Source organism: Piliocolobus tephrosceles, chromosome 5 (genome assembly GCF_002776525.5).
Source record: "Piliocolobus tephrosceles isolate RC106 chromosome 5, ASM277652v3, whole genome shotgun sequence".
Lineage (NCBI taxonomy): Eukaryota > Metazoa > Chordata > Mammalia > Primates > Cercopithecidae > Piliocolobus > Piliocolobus tephrosceles.
This window is the reverse complement of record NC_045438.1, coordinates 29,204,044-29,224,826: the sequence shown is the minus strand read 5'-3', so window position 1 is coordinate 29,224,826 and position 20,783 is coordinate 29,204,044. Positions and strand designations below refer to the sequence as shown.

At 37.6% G+C, this 20,783-nt stretch overlaps 1 protein-coding gene across 8 annotated transcripts in view; it reads right to left on the bottom strand.

Moving 5' to 3' along the window:
- Positions 1-1,295: 1,295 nt before the first annotated feature.
- TMEM200A (transmembrane protein 200A) overlaps positions 1,296-20,783 on the bottom strand; it is a 79,887-nt gene continuing 60,399 nt past the window's right edge. For 6 of the 8 annotated variants that reach the window (XM_023230686.1, XM_023230688.1, XM_026454991.1 and 3 more), the window contains one exon: positions 1,296-4,306. In XM_023230686.1, the coding sequence (XP_023086454.1) occupies positions 2,815-4,290 (1,476 nt within the window). In that variant the 5' untranslated portion in view covers positions 4,291-4,306 and the 3' untranslated portion in view covers positions 1,296-2,814. Of the gene's footprint in view, positions 4,307-5,245; positions 7,588-20,783 lie in introns of those variants that run through there. The other 2 variants (XM_023230689.1, XM_023230691.1) reach the window with 2 other exon arrangements.

Here is a 20,783-nt window from a genome sequence, read left to right as displayed (position 1 = left end):
TAGTAGCTCTTGATACAAACTGGTGCTAAATAACATTTTTCTTTTTACTTATATTGCCATTGTTTCTTCGAAGATTATACAGATAGAAACATGTATTTAAGCCTGAAAGCTTCATAAACTGATAGATGCTGGGTCTTCTGGCTCCAACATCCATCCATGCCTCCCACCACTCTACTCTTCTGCAAGTCCTACCCTCATCCTTTGAGAAGCAATCTCCTACAAAGAGACAGGGACAGGCAGTGGATCTTCATCGGAGGGCATCAAGAACCCTAGACCTTTACAGTTAGAAAGAACTTGACAGTTTCTTTTCTTACTCATCTCACTTCACAGGTGAGGAGTTCAAAGCCTTGACATTAAGAAAGTAATTGAAATTGAGGGATTAAGTGATTGACTCAAGGCTACATAAGTCATTAAGGTCATTAAGGGCATATTGCACATTCTCACCTACTTTAGACTAAGAACCCTTACTCACCGCTCCACACCCCATGTTACAGGCTGAATTGTGTCCCCCTGAAATTCATATGCTGAAGTCCCAAACCCCTGCCCCTCAAAATAACCATATTTGGAGATTTAAAGAGGCAATTAAGGTGATTAAGATTAAACAAAGCATCTAGAGTGCAGTTCTAATCTAATATGGCAGGTGTATTTTAAAAATAATTTTCAATATTCATAAAAGCCTAAAGGAAATACACAAAATATGGTCTAACTAGAATTCCAGGTTTCATTGCTTTTAGGTAGAATTGTATCAATGTGGTGACACCAGCTATCTCACATGAATCTGAAACCTTAATTAGTAATCTATGTTTTTGATTAACTTAAAATGAGAAAAATATTTATAATTTATCAAAGTTGATTTGCTTGATAAGTAAAAAACTCAGACTTTTTGATGAAGAGAAGATTGAGCAGGAACCACTACTTTAAGCCCCCAATTCCTTTATTTGGATCAACTAAGACCCATGCTGTTTAATCCTCTTCAAATTTCTAGAGCTCTTTCAGGGATGAACTGAACAAATTATATGGCTTCAGTCATCTGTCACATCAGGGGTGTTGAGAGCCACTGTTTTCAAATCTGAGTGCTGCTGACATTTGCTAGATGCTGTATTTGGTTATTTTCCTGAGAGTCAATGAAACTTTAAGTGAAAACAATCCCAAGATAACAAAATTTAAAAACAGTCTAATTAAATACGTGGATAGACCTAGCTCTTTAACCGAATAGAAGCAAAATTTAAAAGCCGAGATACTCAGTACATGTACTAGGGTATCAAGTGTCCCCAGTAGTGTGAAAAATAGTACTGTAAGCAGAAATGTACATTTTATTTAAAAAGCAATAGCAAAGGTGTGAAGAACACAAACTTCTATTAATAACAGAAGTTTATTAAATGCTTTATAGTAAAATATTGAGCCCACTCTATTACAATACACAGGCGTAATGTTCTAACAAATAAAACTGCCTCAATTGAGGGACGTTTGTGATGCAAATGCAAGGTGGAATTTTGGGGAGCAACACAAACAAACGTATCCTCCTTCTGCTCTTCCACAACTGCAATACTGATGTTCGGAAATGTTTAGGTATTGGGAGAAACCTTTAGAATTTCCTGAGTATTTTATTAAACAATTCTTACAAGTATGTTCCCTTAAAGGAAAACATGAAAATTTTCTGAGGAAAACATCCATTTTAATATTTATTATCTTCGGTAACTAAGAAACACAATCCTAAACAACATGTATTATACCATGAGAAAGTCTTTGGAGTTATCATAAGGCTTTCCAGCACAAAGTAAACTTCAAGGCAATTTATCAAGAACTAAATTTTTTTTGAACTACCAAGTTAGTGGCATGTGAAGGTAAAAAGAAATGTCAAGGTTAGCTGATTGTTTTCCAAATATCAGGATCTAAAGCATATTGGGGGAAAACAGAATGTGGGAATGAGGGGCTACTGGAAGGTAACAGATGGCTAAAAAAAAGTACTGAGACTAGTTAGCATTAACTAGTATATAATGTATCTTCATTCATTAGTCAACATCATCTTCATGTGTATAATTATTTCAAGATAGCATTTCTACAAATTATATTGGTTCATTTATTTTATCAAGTCAGCTTGCAAATAAATTTTGATTCTGAGTATCTAAAGTTATAGCTACTATATTGCATTTTGATGTTTATCCCTAAGTATATCTGGCACTGTCAGCCATGGCTCTTGAATACATTGTTTCTTGCTATAATATCACTAAAAACAGAAGTGATATTGAAAAAAATACTACCTATCTAAAACTCAAGATTCACAATGAACTTAACCAATTAACATTATTGAGCTCACACTGAAACTAGATCTTCTTCATTTTAAATAATTTAACCAAATCCTACAAAGAACAATTATTCAGAAAATCACATCCTAAGGTTTGCACTCATAGTCTTCTATATATGTATTGAGTATTGGGACTGAATTTGTACTCCTGGTCCACACTTTGGTACCCTCTGCTTTCCATACTGGACACTTCATTTTATAAATAGGGCAATCAAAGAACTTAAAAGTAAAGAAAATAAGCTTTAATTTGTATGCAACTATTTTGCATTCATATTAATAAAGAGATCATGCTTTCAAAGGAAGAGAAAAATAAAATCATATGTGATAACATAGAGTACTACAGTCACAAGTAACCCAAACATACAACCATCTTCATTACAGAACTAAGCAGCCAATTCTAATACACTACAAACCATTTGATTAAAAAGACTTATAGCCAGTGCTTTAAGAAGGAAAATCAGTGAAAATCGTTTTAAAATATATACCCTTGTAAAATGATATATTCAACATTAAAACCTTGTTTCAGAAGTTCCCCGCTTTAGGTTGTTACTCAAAAACTCATCATGTTCAAAGCTCAAATTATTGTGAGATCTTGAAATCATAAGAAGCTTCTCCTTATTGGTAAAGTCTTTTTTGATGGCAACTTGGGGCACAAGCAACCTATCCATAGGGTCCTCTTTGTTCTCTAGTTTCATATATCCCTTGCTGTTGTTCCGATCCAACCTAGGCCAACTTGGATGTTTCCGTTGTTCTGCCTGAACAGTCAGAGTGGAGGGACCCCGGTCTAAGTCTAAGGACTTTGAGTGTGAGGAGAGCAAATGCAAGGATGTATTGGACCCAAACTGTCTTCTGGCAGCCCCAGGAGACAAAAGCTGTCCAGTCCCAGGTCCGAGAGCCATGGATGACTTGTATTGACTTGACAATGACTCCCCGATGGAATGATTCCTTGGTAGCACTGTGCTGATGGGCTGGAAGGATTCACTGGTGTCGGCCAAAGGAGCCACAAGGGACTCCATTGACAAATTCCTTGACCTGCTTTTGAGGTTGTCAGCATCTTCAGTGATGTTATCTATACTGGGTTCATCAATAACACAGTTATTAAGTTTGATCACAGGCAATGTAAAAGCACTGATGGACGATGACACAATTGACTTGGTTTCACATTTCTTAGAACCGCTGGTCTTATCATCAGTTGTCTTAGAAGAAGGTGGATAGAGGCCAAAGACAGACGCAGAGCTGTCAGAGAGCAAAGGGGGCATAAGATGCCCAGAACTCTTACTTTCATTTAGCATAAGTTCATCTTCCTCCACGGAGCTGTCCATTCGAAAACTGCTCCGAAAACCCGAGAAAGAGGCGATCGTATTTGCTGCCAATCTTGAGGCACAGGAGCTCCCATTCTGTTTTACTTCTGTTTCTCCCATCAAACCAGTATACATGCCATTCATTTGTCTTTGCTCCTTGATTCTTAGCGTGTGAATGTCAATGACTGTGGAATAGATATCCCTCATGTGTATGATTTTGGTCTCTTTGTCACGGTTTTCATGAAGAATGGCATTAGCACAAATGAAAATGAAAATGCCAATCCCCATGGTGAATGGGCCAAGCATTTTCATCTTATCAGAATGCAAATGCTGCTCAAAGAAGCGAACCACCACACCGCCCTCATTCCGAATGACCTGAGTTTCATTTGTTGACAGTGTTGTTTCAGCATCAATAAAATGTTCTTTTTGGGGCCAATATCCAAGAACGGCCATGGCAATTCCTATAATGGAGATGAGCACTCCTAAAATAAGAAAAAAGCCAGATGGGGAATAAAGCCGGATTTTGCCACGAACAACCACAACATCTGCGCGGGGCCGGCGCCTGATGGGTTTCTTCTCTTGGGTAGCAGGAGACGGGCTGAGGTTGACATGCTGCTGTGATCTGGCAGAGTCTTGCCTTTTCAAGGCGGCCAGGCCAGTTATCACTCCACCAGTTGCTATCATAGCTTGGCCTTTTATTCTGAAGAAAAAAAAAAGGAAAAAGATGATCTAAATATGTTCCTGGGGTATGAGCATCAATTCAATGAAACAGCTGTTTACATAGAATTTTTGTTGCTGTTGCTGTTTCATGTGATTACATAGGGCAGAATGTCTTTTTAATTAACATAGTTTGGGTACAAATTTTATTTATTGACTAATGTCAATTTCCAGAGATCTCCTTTTTGGCTAAGTAAACATTTCTATTATTTTTTTCAGTTACATTTCTATTATTGATGAAACGTGAGTTCAAGGAACATTTAAATACTTTTATCACTTATTAATATAAAATAGTCCCCTGGCCACAAGACAGGTGCTCACTCTTTCTCTCTCCTTCTCTCTCTGTCTCTCTCTCTCTCTCACAGACAGACAGACACACACACACACACACACGCAGAGAGTTATCTGTGCTACTTTAAATCATTGGACAAATCTGGCATACTTAATAGGTCAAAAACAAACACCCCAGACTGACAAAGAGGATACATTCCAGCAATTCACGGTTCTAAGACCTCTCTTGTGAAAGTTGTCAATGAATTCTTAGCTGCCACATGTAATTTCCCCCTCAGTTTTCATCTTCCTTACCTCTCTGCTTCCATGGATATTACTGCTCCTCCTTTCTCCACACTCTGTCTTCCTCAGTCTTTTATGATGTTAAGTTCTCTTGCTTCTATTCTGACCTCACTATTTCAACAGACTCACCTAAAAGTAGAACTTCTCCCTAGAGTCTTGTCCTTGGCCATCTTCTCTTCCATATTCTCCCTTGGCATTCATATCTGTTCCTACATCTTCACTATTTCCTTGACGCTAATGAGTCCCAAGTCTATATTCCAGTTCATATCCTGAGTTTCAATTTCATACTTTCCACTGTCCATTAGGGAACATACACACATTCATGTACTGCTAGTAAAGCTTAGCTTACTTTCTAGCACACACCAGCTGCACCACTTGACTTGTCTGACTTTTTTAGCAGGGTCAGTTCTCAGATTTGGCTCTTTACAGTTATTTTTAACTCCTCCCTTTCTTCTTCCTCTCCAATCAGGTTCTAAATCCTAGAAGTTTCCACTACATGATGTCCTTTAATTCCACCCCGCTGTTCTAATCCTACTCTTCCCAGCCTTGTGCAGATCTTATTAACTTTTACTAGACAATATAATAATCTCCTAACTGGTCTTCCAAATAATTTCTCTTCCTTTACAATCAAGATTAGTGCAGCTCAATCATCTTTGAAGTTGTTTAAAGAGCAGAATAATGATAAAATACTCTCCACTACCTACCAAAGTTTAAGCTGAAATTCTAGACCTATTGACTTTAACTTTGTCTCTAACTCTCTTCTTTAATTTGCATAAAAATAAGACCTAACCAATGTTCTGTTTTTCTCATTCATATTCCATTTCGTACCACTTCTGAGATTTTGTTAACAATGTTTCAGCTGTCCAGAATCCACCCACTCCCCACCGCCCTGCCCTGTTCTTCACACACCCACATCTGGCTAGGTATCAAAGCTCATATTCCACTTTCTTTATAAAACCTTCTCTAGCTGACCCACTGCACCCTATGCAAGCATTAACTCCTCAGAGCATTTTATAATAGCAAGTTTTCTATGGCATTTATAATATTATAATATCACAGTTCTACTTCTTATGATCAAGCATCAAATTTAATTCATATTTCATTAGCAGAAACCGTCACTGTAGTACCTTGCACATGGTTAGTGTTCAAGAAATATTTGCTAAAATGTTGAATGAGGGATAAATGCTCTTCTTGTGGTCTGTTGGATGACCATATTACGTACTAACTTTCCTAGTTAAAAATATGAACAAACAAGATTAATATCCAAACAAAAAGCAACATTTTCTGAGTTGGTAAAATATCTATTTTGATTTATAATAAATAGTTCTCAAGCTGCCATATCTAGCTGGTAGGAAACAAAAAGTTATTTTAAGTCCCACAAGGTCTTTGGCAAATTTCAGAGAGTTTCTTCAGGGCATCAAATCTCATCTTGCAACATTGAGCTCTCCTTTTGAATTTCTATTTATGATTTCTGAATTGTGTTTAAATAACAGGGTTGTGGTTGATATCTACAGTTTTAACAAGTCAGTGAGTAAATCCAGCCTTCAGTGAACTTATAACTAGGATTAAAACAGTTTTATGTTGGAAGAACAAACTAAATTGTAATCTGTTGCTCTAGTCTATGAAATTTATTAAAGTGTACATACTACAGATTAGAACCTTTCCCAAACCTTTGCTAAAATAAAGCTTAGTATCAACCTATGTTTTCTTGAAGCAAAAACCATTTCAAATGTTTGAATTAAATGCTTAGATTAGATAGCAGCCATCTAGCCCAGTTATTTCCATATGGCAGGCTTAAGGATTTAGTCTGAAATCCTTCCGAGTATAATGGAAACAAGGGCAAAGTCTTTCATTTAATTTAAAAGCAATAAAAGTGAATTACATTTCATACAGATTTCTAGTCCTCCCCCACTTTTTAAAACATTAGCACTAGCATTTTCTGCTTAGGAGGCTGATAGAGGAAAGGAGGTAAGATGAGAAAAGATATTTTAAGAAAAATATATGAGGGCAGAAAGGTGAAAACGAGAGATGGATGACTGGGCTTGCATGTGAGCATGTGAAGAAAGGTTAGACGGGAAGAAAAAGCAAGGGTAGCTTAAAAGTATGAAAATGTATAGAAACAAAAAGAGGTAAAAACTTCTAGAGTAGTTCAGAAATAAAGAATATAATGGGTGGGGGATCACATTTTCTTCAGCCATTCTACCCTCGTCAGGCCCAGACAGAGGCACCAGATCTACTAAGGATTAGCAAAATCACATTTGGTGCCAATGTCCTTTAATTCTGTTCAAGGCAATTCAGTACTACAGAAGGCTCTATTATCACTTGGGGACCCAATGTAGACCCCAAGAGGAAAGCAAAGGCGAGCAAATTCAATCACTGTTTCAAAGAGCTTGAAACCTAATGAAGGAGCTAACAGATCCACATAAAACAGAATGAGGTAACTCCTAGAATGAAAGTTTCCATTAGAGAAGGACCTTTCTTTAGGCTTCACACACGACAGCACATAGATCACAGTCAAAAGTCAGGTTAGCAGCATTTCAAGGAAGGTCAAGGGAAGGAAAGCAGGCCAGGGAATAGGAACTTGGCCAGCACACAACTCAGTACTACAGGAGGTCAGCTAGGTAAGTGAGGCCAGAGCGAGAGGGAGAGCCAAGTCTTGGGAGTTGGCAAATGCTATTCCTAAATGCTTGCAATTTATACACATCTGCCATGGAGTTGGAGTAAGATATAAATACTGCTGTTGTTATTTTAGAAAAATTAATCTGAACTAGGAGATGAAAGCAGGAATGAGGGACCAACACCGGGAAATGGCATGGGGATGCTAAAGGCAGTTTCACAATAAGTAGCCTAGTGAAGACTGGGTGCAGGGCTCATACCTGCAAGTCCAGCGCTTTGGGAGGCTGAGGCTTTAGCGTCACTTGTGGCCAGCAGTCCAAGACCAGCACTGGCAACACAGCAAGACCCCATCTCTACAAAACATTTTTTTAGCAAGTTAGCCAGGCATGGTGGCAGATGCCTGTAGTCTCAGCTACTCAGGAGGTTGAGGCAGGAGGATTAATTGAGCCCAGGACCTGGAGGCTGCAATGAGTTATGATCACACCACTGCACTTCAGCCTGGGTGATAGAGCAAGAGCCTGTCTCTCTGGAAAAAAAAAAAATAAATAAAGAAAAATGAAGCCTAGTGAATCTAAAATCTAGAGTGAGTGAATCTACAGGCTCTGCATCTTCAAACTGTAATGCCAGTTGGTACAAAGTGGTCAGTATATGCAAACACAGCCCAAATCTACCTTTTTTTTTTTTTTTTTTTTTTTTTGTCAATGCTACAAAGCTACATGCCCTCCATCCTACACTTCTATGACTGTTTTTTTGTTTTGTATGTTTTTCTAAGGCATGGGAAGTGTAAGAATCCTGTTAACTAGTCTCCTCATTGTAACAAGGCATACTTTTCTAAGTTTTAATAATAATAGTAATAACAGCCCATACTGCTTGTGGTCAGGCACTATTCTAAGTGCTTTAGTACAAAAACATTTGTTCTCACAATAATTCTTGAGGTGAAATAATTCTAATATCTATTTTTCAGATTACTGAGGCTAAGAGAGCTCAGATAACTCGCCCAGAGTCACACAGCTAGGAGTGACCCCAGAGCCTCCCATTTGAGATGGTGAGGGGCCTCCAGGTTTGTTTTCATTTGAGGTTTCCTTTTTTCTTATCCTGATTCCTGTTTCTATAATAACAACAAATGCTAAAGAATGCTGCTCTGCCTTTATAACTAGGCCTGTCGACCAAACAACTCCCATTTTACAAATCTCAATGATTGCCTGCGAAAAGTCATGGGGAGTACATAAGTTTGAAGGCCTCACCTTGGATGAGTATCTGGTCTCTTGAACCTGACCAGATCCCCTTCAGTGTATGAAGATGCAGACTCAAAGGAGACCACTCTCTACCTCCACATCCTCCTCTTTGCTCTCCACCATGCCTGACAGGGCAGGGCTGGGACTTATTCCCTCAAAGATTCAAGTGAAGGATTTTACTACACTGAATTTCATTTTGTTAACTTGGGAACAGAATTTCTGCTTATCAGTCTCTTTGGATCCTAAACCTGGCTTCCAAAATCATGTTGTCCCTCTCAGTTTGTGTTCATCTGCAAATATAAATCTGACTTCCAAAACCTCACCCAAGTGTTTGGAAATTGAAGAAAGCATAGAGCAAAGAAAGCTCTATGATATTCCACTAGAGACCTCTTTCTAGGTAGACATTATTAACTTGTGTAGATATTCATGTAATTCCAATAAAAATGGACACCTGGAATTGAAGTAGACACTGGGCTCAAAATACATTTCCTGGCCTGAGACTATATTGATCAGCAACCATCATTTTGATGACATCATTTAGCTGGTTACAAATAAATCTAACTAGAAGGCCAGGCCAGCCACATTTAATGTTTCCATATTCTTCAAAAAGAGATCATGATTTTGTCAAAGCCCAAGTTAAAAGACAAATATGGGCTGGGCGCGATGGCTCACATCTGTAATCCTAGCAACTTTGGAAGGCTGAGGCGGGTGAACTGCTTAAGCCCAGGAATTCGAGACCATCCTGGGCAACACAGCAAGACTTCCTCTCTTAATTAAAAAAAAAAAAAAAAAAAAAAAAAGACAAATATGTATATACTCTGCAGACAACCAAAAATACAAAATTAGTTTGGGCTAACTGTTGGCTACATACTGATCTTTTTTTCTTTTTATCCATTCCCAGTGCTCATAAACCAGCCACAATTTTGCTAAGCAATAGACATCAAGATTACTAGCTTGAAATTCACAAAACCCACCTTCTTTACTTTGCAAACCAGGATACTGTTGGGCTATTTCCAGGCCTTTGGCATCTTTCATAAATCTGAGATTCACTGTGGGTCTTGGAAATCATCTGTAGGAAATCTTATTTTCCACCTTTCTCACTACAGAGAGATGTACTCTTGCCCACACTCAAGTCTACTGTCTGCTTGCCTCTCTTGGGTTCACTTCCCTTTGAACCATTTGCCTTTGCAGACAAAAGCTCTTTTTGATGAGAAGATTTCTGCTTTGTGTGTCATGTGTAACACTACACCACATACCGTCCGTTCTAATCTTCAGGCTTACCTCTCCTATTTTTGTTCTCATACTAATCTTAAAAGCCTTATTGCTGTTCTTTACCCTTTTTTACTGGCTTAAGTACATTCTGGTATTTGCTTTTTATGGCACTAAGCCATACCAGTTTTTAGTATTCTCACACTCACAGAAGTTTATTCCTATATATTTAGGTCTTCTAACCACACTGGCATACTATTCTGACCACACTGTGAGCCTGTAACACATTAGACATGGTTCAGTTATATTTGAGATAATGATAATTACATCGACTTACAGAGCTGAGAGACTTTAGCCGTCTTTCAATCCAGACATTCCTTTTAGCCAACTAAAGGCCAGGAATGTTACTGAAGATCAAACACCAAATTAGCAGACAGAATAGAAATGGAATACAAGTTTTCAGACTCCCAGTCCAGTGTTCATTCTTGTTTATATATTCTCTTTTCTATTGTTTTTTCATGCTGTCCCAGTGCCTTGGCAGAGTGCCTGGCATATACTAAATGCTCAGTAAGTATATGTTGACTGTGAACTGAGTTGATGAAGGCTTGAGTCTGGTTGAAATGTTCTAGGCACTGGGGACACTAAGTTAATAAAATCTCATTCCTGATTTCAAGGAGTATGGAGTCCAGTAGGAAAACAGTAGAAATAAACATTTAAAATAAAATAATTGCTATGATGGAGCTACAGGAGCATTGGAGAATGCTTTTCCATACCATCTGAAGGAGTCAGAAGAGGCTTCCAAGAAGTGGTGGCAGTTAATGAAGGCTTGGCATATCAGTGAGGGTATGCCATGCAGATAGATTCTAATTCATCCTTGTTCCTGTTTCAAAAGGGTCCCTGCCCTTCAATTTTTCATCATCTTCCCAGTTGAAGTGTGACTATTATTTTAAATATATTTGATACCATCTTATTTATATGTTTGAATTTTTATCTGGAGGTTTAAAAATTCACCAGAATGTGAGGCTGTCTGCCCAAAGGAAGTAAAAATTAATCTATGCCTCGAGTACCAAACAAAAACATTATATAAAAACCCCATGTGGTATCCACAAATGTGACAGATGGAAATATTTTCTGTTCAAGCTAGAACAGTTTTAGGACTTTCTTCCCAGTTGAGACATTTCAAACTTTTAGAATAGGATTTTTAATCTATATCTTTACCAGAATTGAAAAAAGAAAATTCATATGGGTGACTACAGGTTCAATCATATAAAGTTTAATAAATAAAAATAGAATACAAATCACTTTTGGCTGGGCGTGGTGGCTCACGCCTGTAATCCCAACACTTTGGGAGGCCAAGGCAGGTGGATCACCTGAGGTCAGGAGTTCAGGACCAGCCTGGCCAACATGGTGAAACCGTCTCTACTAAAAATACAAAAAATTAGTTGGGCATAGTGGCAGGCACTTGTAATCCCAGCTACTTGGGAGGCTGAGGCAGGAGAATCACTTGAGCCTAAGAGGTGGAGGTTGCAGTGAGCTGAGATTGTGCCACTGCACTCCAGCCTGGGCAATAAGAGCAAAATTCCATCTCAAAAAAAAAAAAAATCGTATTTTAGTGTGTAGCATAATAGTTTTTCACATGGACACTGGAATCAGAGAAACAGGGGCCCATGTCTTTGCTTCCTCATTTGGTGGCCATGCAAGTGGCTTTTCTTATCTCAGTTCCTCCATCAATAAAATGGCAAAGCCTTCTTTGATACAAAGTATATGGTGTACTTGAGGCAGAAGACCTAAGAGGCTTGAATCCCTACACAGCAGTTATTAATACTTAATAACCACACTTGAACAATGAATCAACCTCTTGGAGCCTCAGTTCCTTCATTTGTAAAATGGGTATAGTAACAGTACCTGTAGGATTGTTGTGAAGCAGAGGAGATAATAAATGCAAAGCACAGCTCAGTGTCTGGCAATTAAGGTCTAAGTGAATGATATTAGTGATCTCGGCTGGGTCTGACTACAAGGAATTTTAAAAGATAAATTATGTATATAATGCTTACTTTTGTGTTGATTATAGGAAGTTCTCAATAGCTATTACTAACTCTTCATAGCTCACATTATTCTTTTACTGCTCTGCTAGGCAAATTAAAAATATACTAAGTCAAGTAATTAATGATGGCTTGCTGTCCATGGAGAGGTAGTTATGACTGCAAGTTTGTTCTGAGATTTAAGAGTCAAAAACTATCTGAATGGAATCTGTATATTTTAGTGGCAAAAGCATTAACAATTTGGTAGTTAAAAGGAACAGTTGAATTTATGTAAGAGAGACAGTTGGGAGATATAGAAAGAATAAAGCATGCCTTTCTTTTAAACTCATTCTATTTCTTCAGATTTGGAGACTTCTCTTGTGACAAATATAAAATCAATAAGAAAAACAAGGTAGGAAAACCTAAACCCGTTCATCTGATGTTTTTAGTTATCTTCATGATGCAATTGGATCAAATGCATGAGTAATCTGATCAATTCTGCAAGCACTATTCTGTTTCCATTGGGACACCCAAGCATAAAACTAACTGAAAATGAACAGGAATATGGGGCCTGGGCATATGGGGAGTAGAGAAGATGCCATAAGGGTGATATAATGTGAAAATCTGCAAAATGTAAATTCTGTGGCAAGTTCAAGCTATGATTTTTATGGACACATTCTGAAGATCTTTGCTGGTCTACCTTGGGGAGAATTGTTTCTCAATATTCAGTATAGTTTTACATTCACATCAATGCTGGAACTAAAAGGAAATACAAAATGTTTAGAAAATTTGCAAAATGATAGTCAAGTCATTAAATGTAAAATATTACTTTATGGTCAAGTACATCTTGAGCCTGCAGAAAACGCTAGAAATAGAGATGAGACTGCCCTTGGAAATCTATACCTGTTCTGTTAGTAATGCCTTCAAAAACTGGCAGCCTGACAAACTGTAAAATATGTGCCCACACCAATTATGAGCTGTGTAACAAGACATAGAACAACTGATCTCCAAAGACTAAAAGCCAGAAGCCCGTAGAATACAGAAGTCTCCAGGAGGCCAAGTAACAGATCCATAATGAGCTCAGAAAACACCCTGCTGAGACCCTGTGGGAGATGTTTTCTGCAGGAAAAGAAGAAATTAGAAGGCCATTTCCCTCAAAGTAGAAATATGCTTTCTGCCCCACATCCCATCTCCTCAAATCTGGATAAGCTCTTACACAATCACCGTCACACTCCCCATTCTCTGCATTTCCTGACAGGAAGGTGACTTGAAACTGGTGTAAAGAAACTATCACTAAAAATGTCATCAATTTACTAAGATGCAGGAAGTTAGCCGAGATATTCCTGGACAAACTGAAGCATTCAAAATCACAAATTGGACTTTTTATAGAGACCCCTCCACTGCAGGAAAACATACAGTAACTTCACTTACAGGATAGTGGCTATGTTTTTGGAGACACCATTAAATAGTGAGTCTCTAATAAGTATTAATACTCCTTCCAGTGATTTTAAATACCTGTAAAATCCCACACACTGTTGGCTTTCCTACAGGACAAGGGGGAAAGCTGAAGAACAATAGCAATTTCGATTCTAGCTGCCCAACATACTATTAAATATCTTGTATAAATAAGCCTACACTTTGGCAAATAACACAGCCATGTCCATGCTGTTAAGGCTACTAAAGGTCTTACGTTCTTAACTGCTCTAAATAAGGAGCCATCTCTCACCAAGATAAAATCACCATCTAAACGAAAAATGAGGTGTGCCATCTTTTAAACCACAGACTAATATACTGCACATTAAATGTATTCAGAAGTTTTCCAATTGATGGTAGCTCAATTAATAGTAAAGCATTCTCAAAACTCTATACAAACATTAGAAAATTGTTCAAATTACATCATTTCTGCTGGAGAATTTTACTTTTTTTTTTTCATAAGTAAAATCTAAGTTGGATCATACTTAAAGCAAGGTAGAAAGAGGTGTGAAAGGAGACTTCCTGGGGGATGGCAAGACCAAACTTCCCACCACTCACAAAAAGAATAATCTATTCCACTTGTAAATGCAAAATTCTTTTAGCATTTAAGGGACATACATAGCATTTAAGGGACAAACCCCATGGTTGAAACCTTAATGGCAAATGTATTAGGAAAAAAAAAAAAAAAAAAAAAAAAAAGGTGGTGGTAGAGATGCCTGCAACTATTTCTGGACTATTTCTGTTTTCATCTTTTTCCCTCTCTTCTCCTACTTGTGCAGGTTAGTGACGGCAAGATAAATTGAAGAAAACATAGATTTTCCATTTTTAAAATGTATTTCTCAGTCTGTTTTTCTCTCATTTATTTCTCTTTGGAAACTACTTGCTATAGGCTGAATATGTCTCCCCCAAATTCCTATGTTGAAATCCTAGCCCCCAAGGTGGTATTAAGAGATGGAGCCTTTGGGAGGTGATTAGATCCTGAGAGCAGAGTCCATGAATGGGATTGGTGTCATTATAAGCGGAATCCCAGAGAGCTCACTTCCCTCTTCTACCATGTGAGGACACAGTAAGAAGACAGCATCTAAACACCAGATAGTGGGTCCACACTAGATACTGAATCTGCTGGTATCTTGGACTTCCCAGCTTTCAGAACTGTGATAAATATGTTTCTGTTGTTTATAAGCCATCTATGGTATTTTTGTTATAGCAGCCAGAACAAAGTAGGCCACTCCACATACTCATGCTAAAAACCCAGCAGTATAAAATGAAGAGGGAGTCACTTTAGCCTCTGGTTCTCCTTCCCCAATGTAAGCATGGTGTTGGATTTCTTATAGCTATATCCAGAGAAGAATGTTTTCTCATTTGGTTTTCTAGAACTGATTTATACAAATTTTTTTACATATTGAGGAAATCAGGTTTCTGGATATGAGTGGCAAGCATGTTTAATTTATATTTTTACTTTATTTGATTGTATCTTTTATCACACAGAAAATTTCAATTGTATATGGTTAATCCCATCAGTGTGTTCACGAATGGTTTCATGTCGTCATTAGAAAGAACTTCTGCAATCTAAGATTATATTTAAAACATTCTCCCATGTTTCTTTCCGTAATTTTATGGTTTAATTCCTTACATTTAAATTTTTTGTTGCATCTGGGATTTCTTTTTGTGTAAGAATCAGGCAGGAATCTAACTATTGTTTACATGTAAATAATCTCTCTTCCCTTGGTTTGAAATACTACCTACATTACATATCAATTTCATATATTTGTACTGTATACCAAATCCAGTATGTATTTGGGTCAATATTAAGAGTTGTCATTCTGTGATTCTCCTGCCTCAGTCTCCTGAGTAGCTGGGATTACAGGCACACGCCACCACTCCTGGGTAATTTTTGTATTTTTAGTAGAGATGGGGTTTCACCATGTTGGCCAGGCTGATTTCAAACTCCTGACCTCAGGTGATCTGCCCACCTCGGCAGATCAGCCCACTTGGCCTCATTATTTGTCTTTGTCAAAAGTTTCTAGTCTGTTCTTACACATTTTATGTTGCACATGAACTGTAGAATTTGATTTTTTAAAATCCAGTTAGTAATTTTTATGGAATCATGCTAAATCTATACATAAATATATGGAAAACTGGTGTTTTTACACTGCTTTAGCATTTTATCTAAAAATAAATTATATGCCATAGTTTTTTGTTTTGTTTTGTTTTAACATAGACCTTTCTCATTTCTTGTCACTTTTTATTTCCTGGGTATTTTGTCATTGGGTTTCTATTGTATATTGGTAAACAATACAATTGGTATTGCATATTTCTTTTACTCCCATTTCTATCTTCAAGTAGTTATTTGAATGTAGAAAGGCTACTGATTTTTGTGCATTGATTTTGTACTAAACCACATTACTAAACTTGCTAGCTGTTTAAGAAAAACAGTTTCCAGTTCATTCTCTCAGGTGTTCTAGAAATACAATTATATCATCTTGATATAGTATTGTTTGCCTCCCTTTTCCTAATTTTAAAACCTACAATTGCTATTTTCTAACTGTGTCACTTAGTGCCTCCAGAGCAAAGGTAAACACAACTGGGATGAAGGTGTACATCCTGGCCTCACTCCTGAATTTAATGGGTACAACTATTGTTTCACCACTGAAGTATCAATCAGTGCCTGCTTTATTAAGAGTTTTCACCTAGAATTCCAGGAGAGAAAAGTAATTGGTTCAGAGTTGCTATCAGAGAGAAAGCTCTCTACCTAGAGAGGAAAACAGAGAAAGTGAAACAAAGGAGCAGAGAAAGGGCAAAGAGAAGAAAAAAGGAAAAGGTGGAGGATAAAGTATAGGAAGAGAAGGAGAAAGTTATATTGGGGGAGGAAATTATGGATTAATGACAACATTAAGTATTGGAAAGCATGAATAAGAATTCCTATATACCTTCTTAAATGTGCTTACTTCTTAAAAACAATCTCTTCTTTGAAAAACCACATATATCTAAGGACAGGAATTTTCTGCCTGGGATTTTTGAGATTGCTGAATTATCTACCAAATATATGAGCTGAAAGGGAAAAATTGAGAAGAATGATAAATTGCCTAAGATGTCAGGAATGTAATAAAAATCAGAAATAATGCTTAGCAGTAAAAATGAGTTCAAGGGAAGCCTAAGATAACAATAACAGGATAAAACCATGTTTGTAAAAACACCATACATACATACTACCACTTTCTACAAGGATAGTGTAATTTGGAATCATGCCTCAGATATTTTTAGTTTCAAGTATCTCCTACACTTAATAATGGTTTGTTTCCTCTACAATGTCCTGTTAGAGATAGCAAGTCAAGAGAAAAGTGGGTAAAAAACTTTGATAGTTGATTCACAGAAGAAAAAACATAAATATTTTGTTAACAAATGAAAAGAAGAATGAGCAAAGAAATGCAACCTAAGGTAATTCCCAAAGTAAAAATATTAACTTCACTTACTAATTGGCAAAAATGAAAAAAAAAAAAAGACAAAAAGATTGATTATGACCATTATTGGTGAGGTATAAGGGAAGAAACTCTAATAAGCTGTCAATGAGAGGACAAAGTGGTACTTTTCTTGAGGGTAACATGAGAAAGACTTTCAAAAATTGAAACGTCCATTCCCTTCGCCACCCCCTGCCTGGTGACTGCCAATTTCCCTTCTATGAATTCTCCTTTCAAAAGATGTGCCTAAGAATACATGAAAACTATTTATAAGGATATTCACTGCAGCATGATAGCAATGGCAACAACTTGGAATCAACTGAAATGCTCAGCAACAGAAAATTGGTTAAATCAATCATGCCACCTCTATATAATGGATTATTATACAGATATTTAGAAGGATTAATATACACTAATAATGAAAAATGTTCACATGATATTTCTGAGATTTTAGAACAGTAATAAAGAGTTAGATCCTGTTTATGGCAAACATACAGAATGTTGTTGGTGATATGTAACAGAATGCTCACTTATATGTAACTGTATTATTGACCTATGCAAGGAACATGCACTGCTTTTATCTCATTTCCAATTTGGAACTCTAAGTACAGAGCAAAAAAGGATGTTGAAGCCTGAAACATAAGAGTAAAAGGTAAACCAATCTGGTACATATTAGGGTAATTAGGTGCGCTTGCTAATTTAAAACAGGTGGAGTGTAGCCTTTGCGGCAAAAATTCAGGACTGGAGCAACAAGAAAATACCTTAACACACAAACCAGACTAAATGAGAAGTTCAGCAAATAAAGACTTATTTATGATACATTATAATCTTGAAACACTGAAAACAATTCCACCCACTCGGACAACACCTGAATCTATTGGGTGTAAAGTAGCACAGAGGATGAATCTAGAATTGGTATCTGCCTTTATGAAGTTTGTATTCAAGAATCTGTTTAAGGCTAATGCTGTGCATTGTAAAGCAAATGAGAAGTAAGCCTTAATCAGCACTGTTGAACTTTCTCTGCACTTGGGTCATCCCGACTTCCTGACAGCTTCCTCCTGGGCTCCCAAAGGGACATGGCTTGCTTTCTTTCCTTCCCCAAAGTTCAGTCTCCACTGTGATTATGTCTACCTACCTTCATGCCAACTCATCAGTAATCTTTGGTTGCTCTAACCTTACAACGTCGATTCACAGATGGAAAGGGGTTCTTTCTAAGAACATCCTGTGACTTCAGAATGATTACTCTCATAAGGCATGCAGCCACAGAGGCTGGACTGAGACCTTCAGCCTTGTGATGAGACGGAAACTGAGCTGGGGTTCCAGGAAGGATTCTTCCCCCTTAACCTAATTTACATTCATCTCCTCATAAAGATGATGAAGCAAGACTGAATTTTATTTAATTTTCATGCCTTGAAATTAAATCTCCATTCCACTCCCTCCGTTTATCCTGTTTCATCTTTTGTGTGCTGCACAGCCCTGTATCTACAGAGACCATGAGTCATCCCAGTGGGTGAGCGTCTGCTTCCTCAAGGCCTTAGGGCTGGAGCTGGGCGAGGTAGGGAGAGGCCACTGTCCCTTGCACTCAAGGGTTACCCCACTGGAGGCTTTTCCCTGTCTACTCTCAACCTACGGAAGGAATATTTACATTTGACTTTTACTCAAAGCATTACAATCCCTGGGGCTTATTTAAAATGAGTTTATGACAAGGGAGAGCAGTCCCCTACATTCAAGTTCCTTCAACCGCAGTTTTCTTGATTTCTTTTCATCAAAATCAAATACTAACAGTGTTATGAGTTTTTGATACGTATATGCTTTCTAAACAAATAATTAGCATTTGTTTATATTTCTTGATCCTCAATGGTATCAAATCCATAGACAAACATGACTTACTGTAACACACTATTTTTTGCTTTGCTGTGGTTTCATGCAAAACCATAGATTTATTTGCAGTCTTTTGGAGATTAATGGAAAGTTTGTTGGCTTATTCACATACTGGCTCACTTAATTCTCATAACAACCCTGAGAAGTAGTTATCAACATTCTCTTAACAGATGAGCTAAGGTCCAAGAGGATATGTAATTGGTATGTAAGTGGCTGTTTTAGCAGCTCTTCCAACTCAAGTTCTGACTATATAATTTTTCCAGCCACTATAGTGCTTCTGAACTGGCTGTGTCTTCAAAATGACAATGCTGTAGAGAACTGAAGTAATTGCTCAGCTTTCTCAGGTTTCAATATCCTTTGCTTTAATATATTTACAGGGTGTCTGGATTATTTTTGTATTGCTTTTTGAGTGATGAGGAGGACTCTTCTTTCTTCCTAAATCTGAATAAGATAATGAAATCAAGTAATTAGGTAAATCAAATAGCATTCTTAATTCTTCCAGAACAATGTTGATAATTGGTTCAAATTTCTAGTTCAGTATAATTAGAAAGCAGACTCCAACTCATCTTTATTTAGCTCTACTTATGTTGTTTTCAATCCAGACCACCAATTATAACTTCAAACTTCTATGCTCCTTTATCTAAGGGAACCATGACTTTTATCTTAAACTCTTGTGATATTTAACATTGATTTTTGCAGAAAAATTCAATACATACTTGCTGAGCACTGCCATAAGTCGTGACCAGAGTCTGTCACTGAATCAAACATCCTCTGTGCTCTTACTGGGCTGAGGGTCTAGAAGCAGGGAGACGAGCGAGTATTGCTAGGCACAAGGATGGGAATATTCATGGGGCACAGAGTCAGGCCGGAAAAAGAACTCTGGGGATGGTAAGAGGGAGGGAGAGAGCAGGAGATGTTTCACAAAGAAGGTGACCCTCAAGCTGTTTTCAAAGAAAGGAGGAGGAAAAGCAGAGAGGCAGAGAGGAATTCCCAGCTGGGAAAATCAAGGGAAGGCAGCTACTAGCATAGCATGAATTGATTTGCATGCATTCAGACTGGTTGGGGTTTAAACTTAAGAAGCACAACCTTCTATCAGCAATTCCCAAGCAGAAGACAGAATTCATTGGTAATATCTTTAGGTTTTACTTGATGAAGACACCAGTCACCATCAGAGCTCCCCCACCCATCCCTGGTGATCCTGGGATAATAATTTCTTCCCATAATTTGAGGATTATCTACTGCTTAAAAGGTGATCTCAGGACTCATTCAAATTGGAATTAAATAATGTTAACTAAACTAAGGTCTATCGCCTTACTTAGATCAAAGTAAATATTAGTTAAAAGGTGACTTTTTAATAATGATTAACTCCAGAAAAAAAAGAAAAAAACTTTTTTTTTTTGAGACAGTCTCTCTCTGTCACCCAGGCTGGAGTGCAGTGGCGCGATTTCAGCTCACTGCAAGCTCCGCCTCCCGGGTTCCCGCCATTCTCCTGCCTCAGCCTCCCGAGTAGCTGGGACTACAGGCGCCCGCCACCATGTCCGGCTAATTTTTTTGTATTTTTAGTAGAGATGGGGTTTCACCATGTTAGCCAGGATGGTCTAGATCTCCTGACCTCGTGATCCACCCACCTCGGTCTCCCAAAGTGCTGGGATTACAGGCGTGAGCCACCGCGCCCGGCCAGAAAAAAACTTTTATCCTAAATCTTTCCCAAAAGAACTGCCAAGAAGTTTAAATTAATCATCTGGACACTTTGGGGGAAAGTATGAAAAAATGAGAAGAAAGAGTGAAAATTAGAAATGAGAAGAGAACTAGCATTTATTGAGCCCTGGTTTTTGTTTTTAGCAACTCATTATATATTCTTGTATTTAATTTCAGAAAAATGCAGGAGGAAAAACTGCTCCATTTCATTGAGGCTCAGAAAAGGTCTGTAATTTGTTCAATGTCACACAGCTAGGAAGTGGAAGAGAAAGTTTTCAAATTCAGATCCGTTCAGC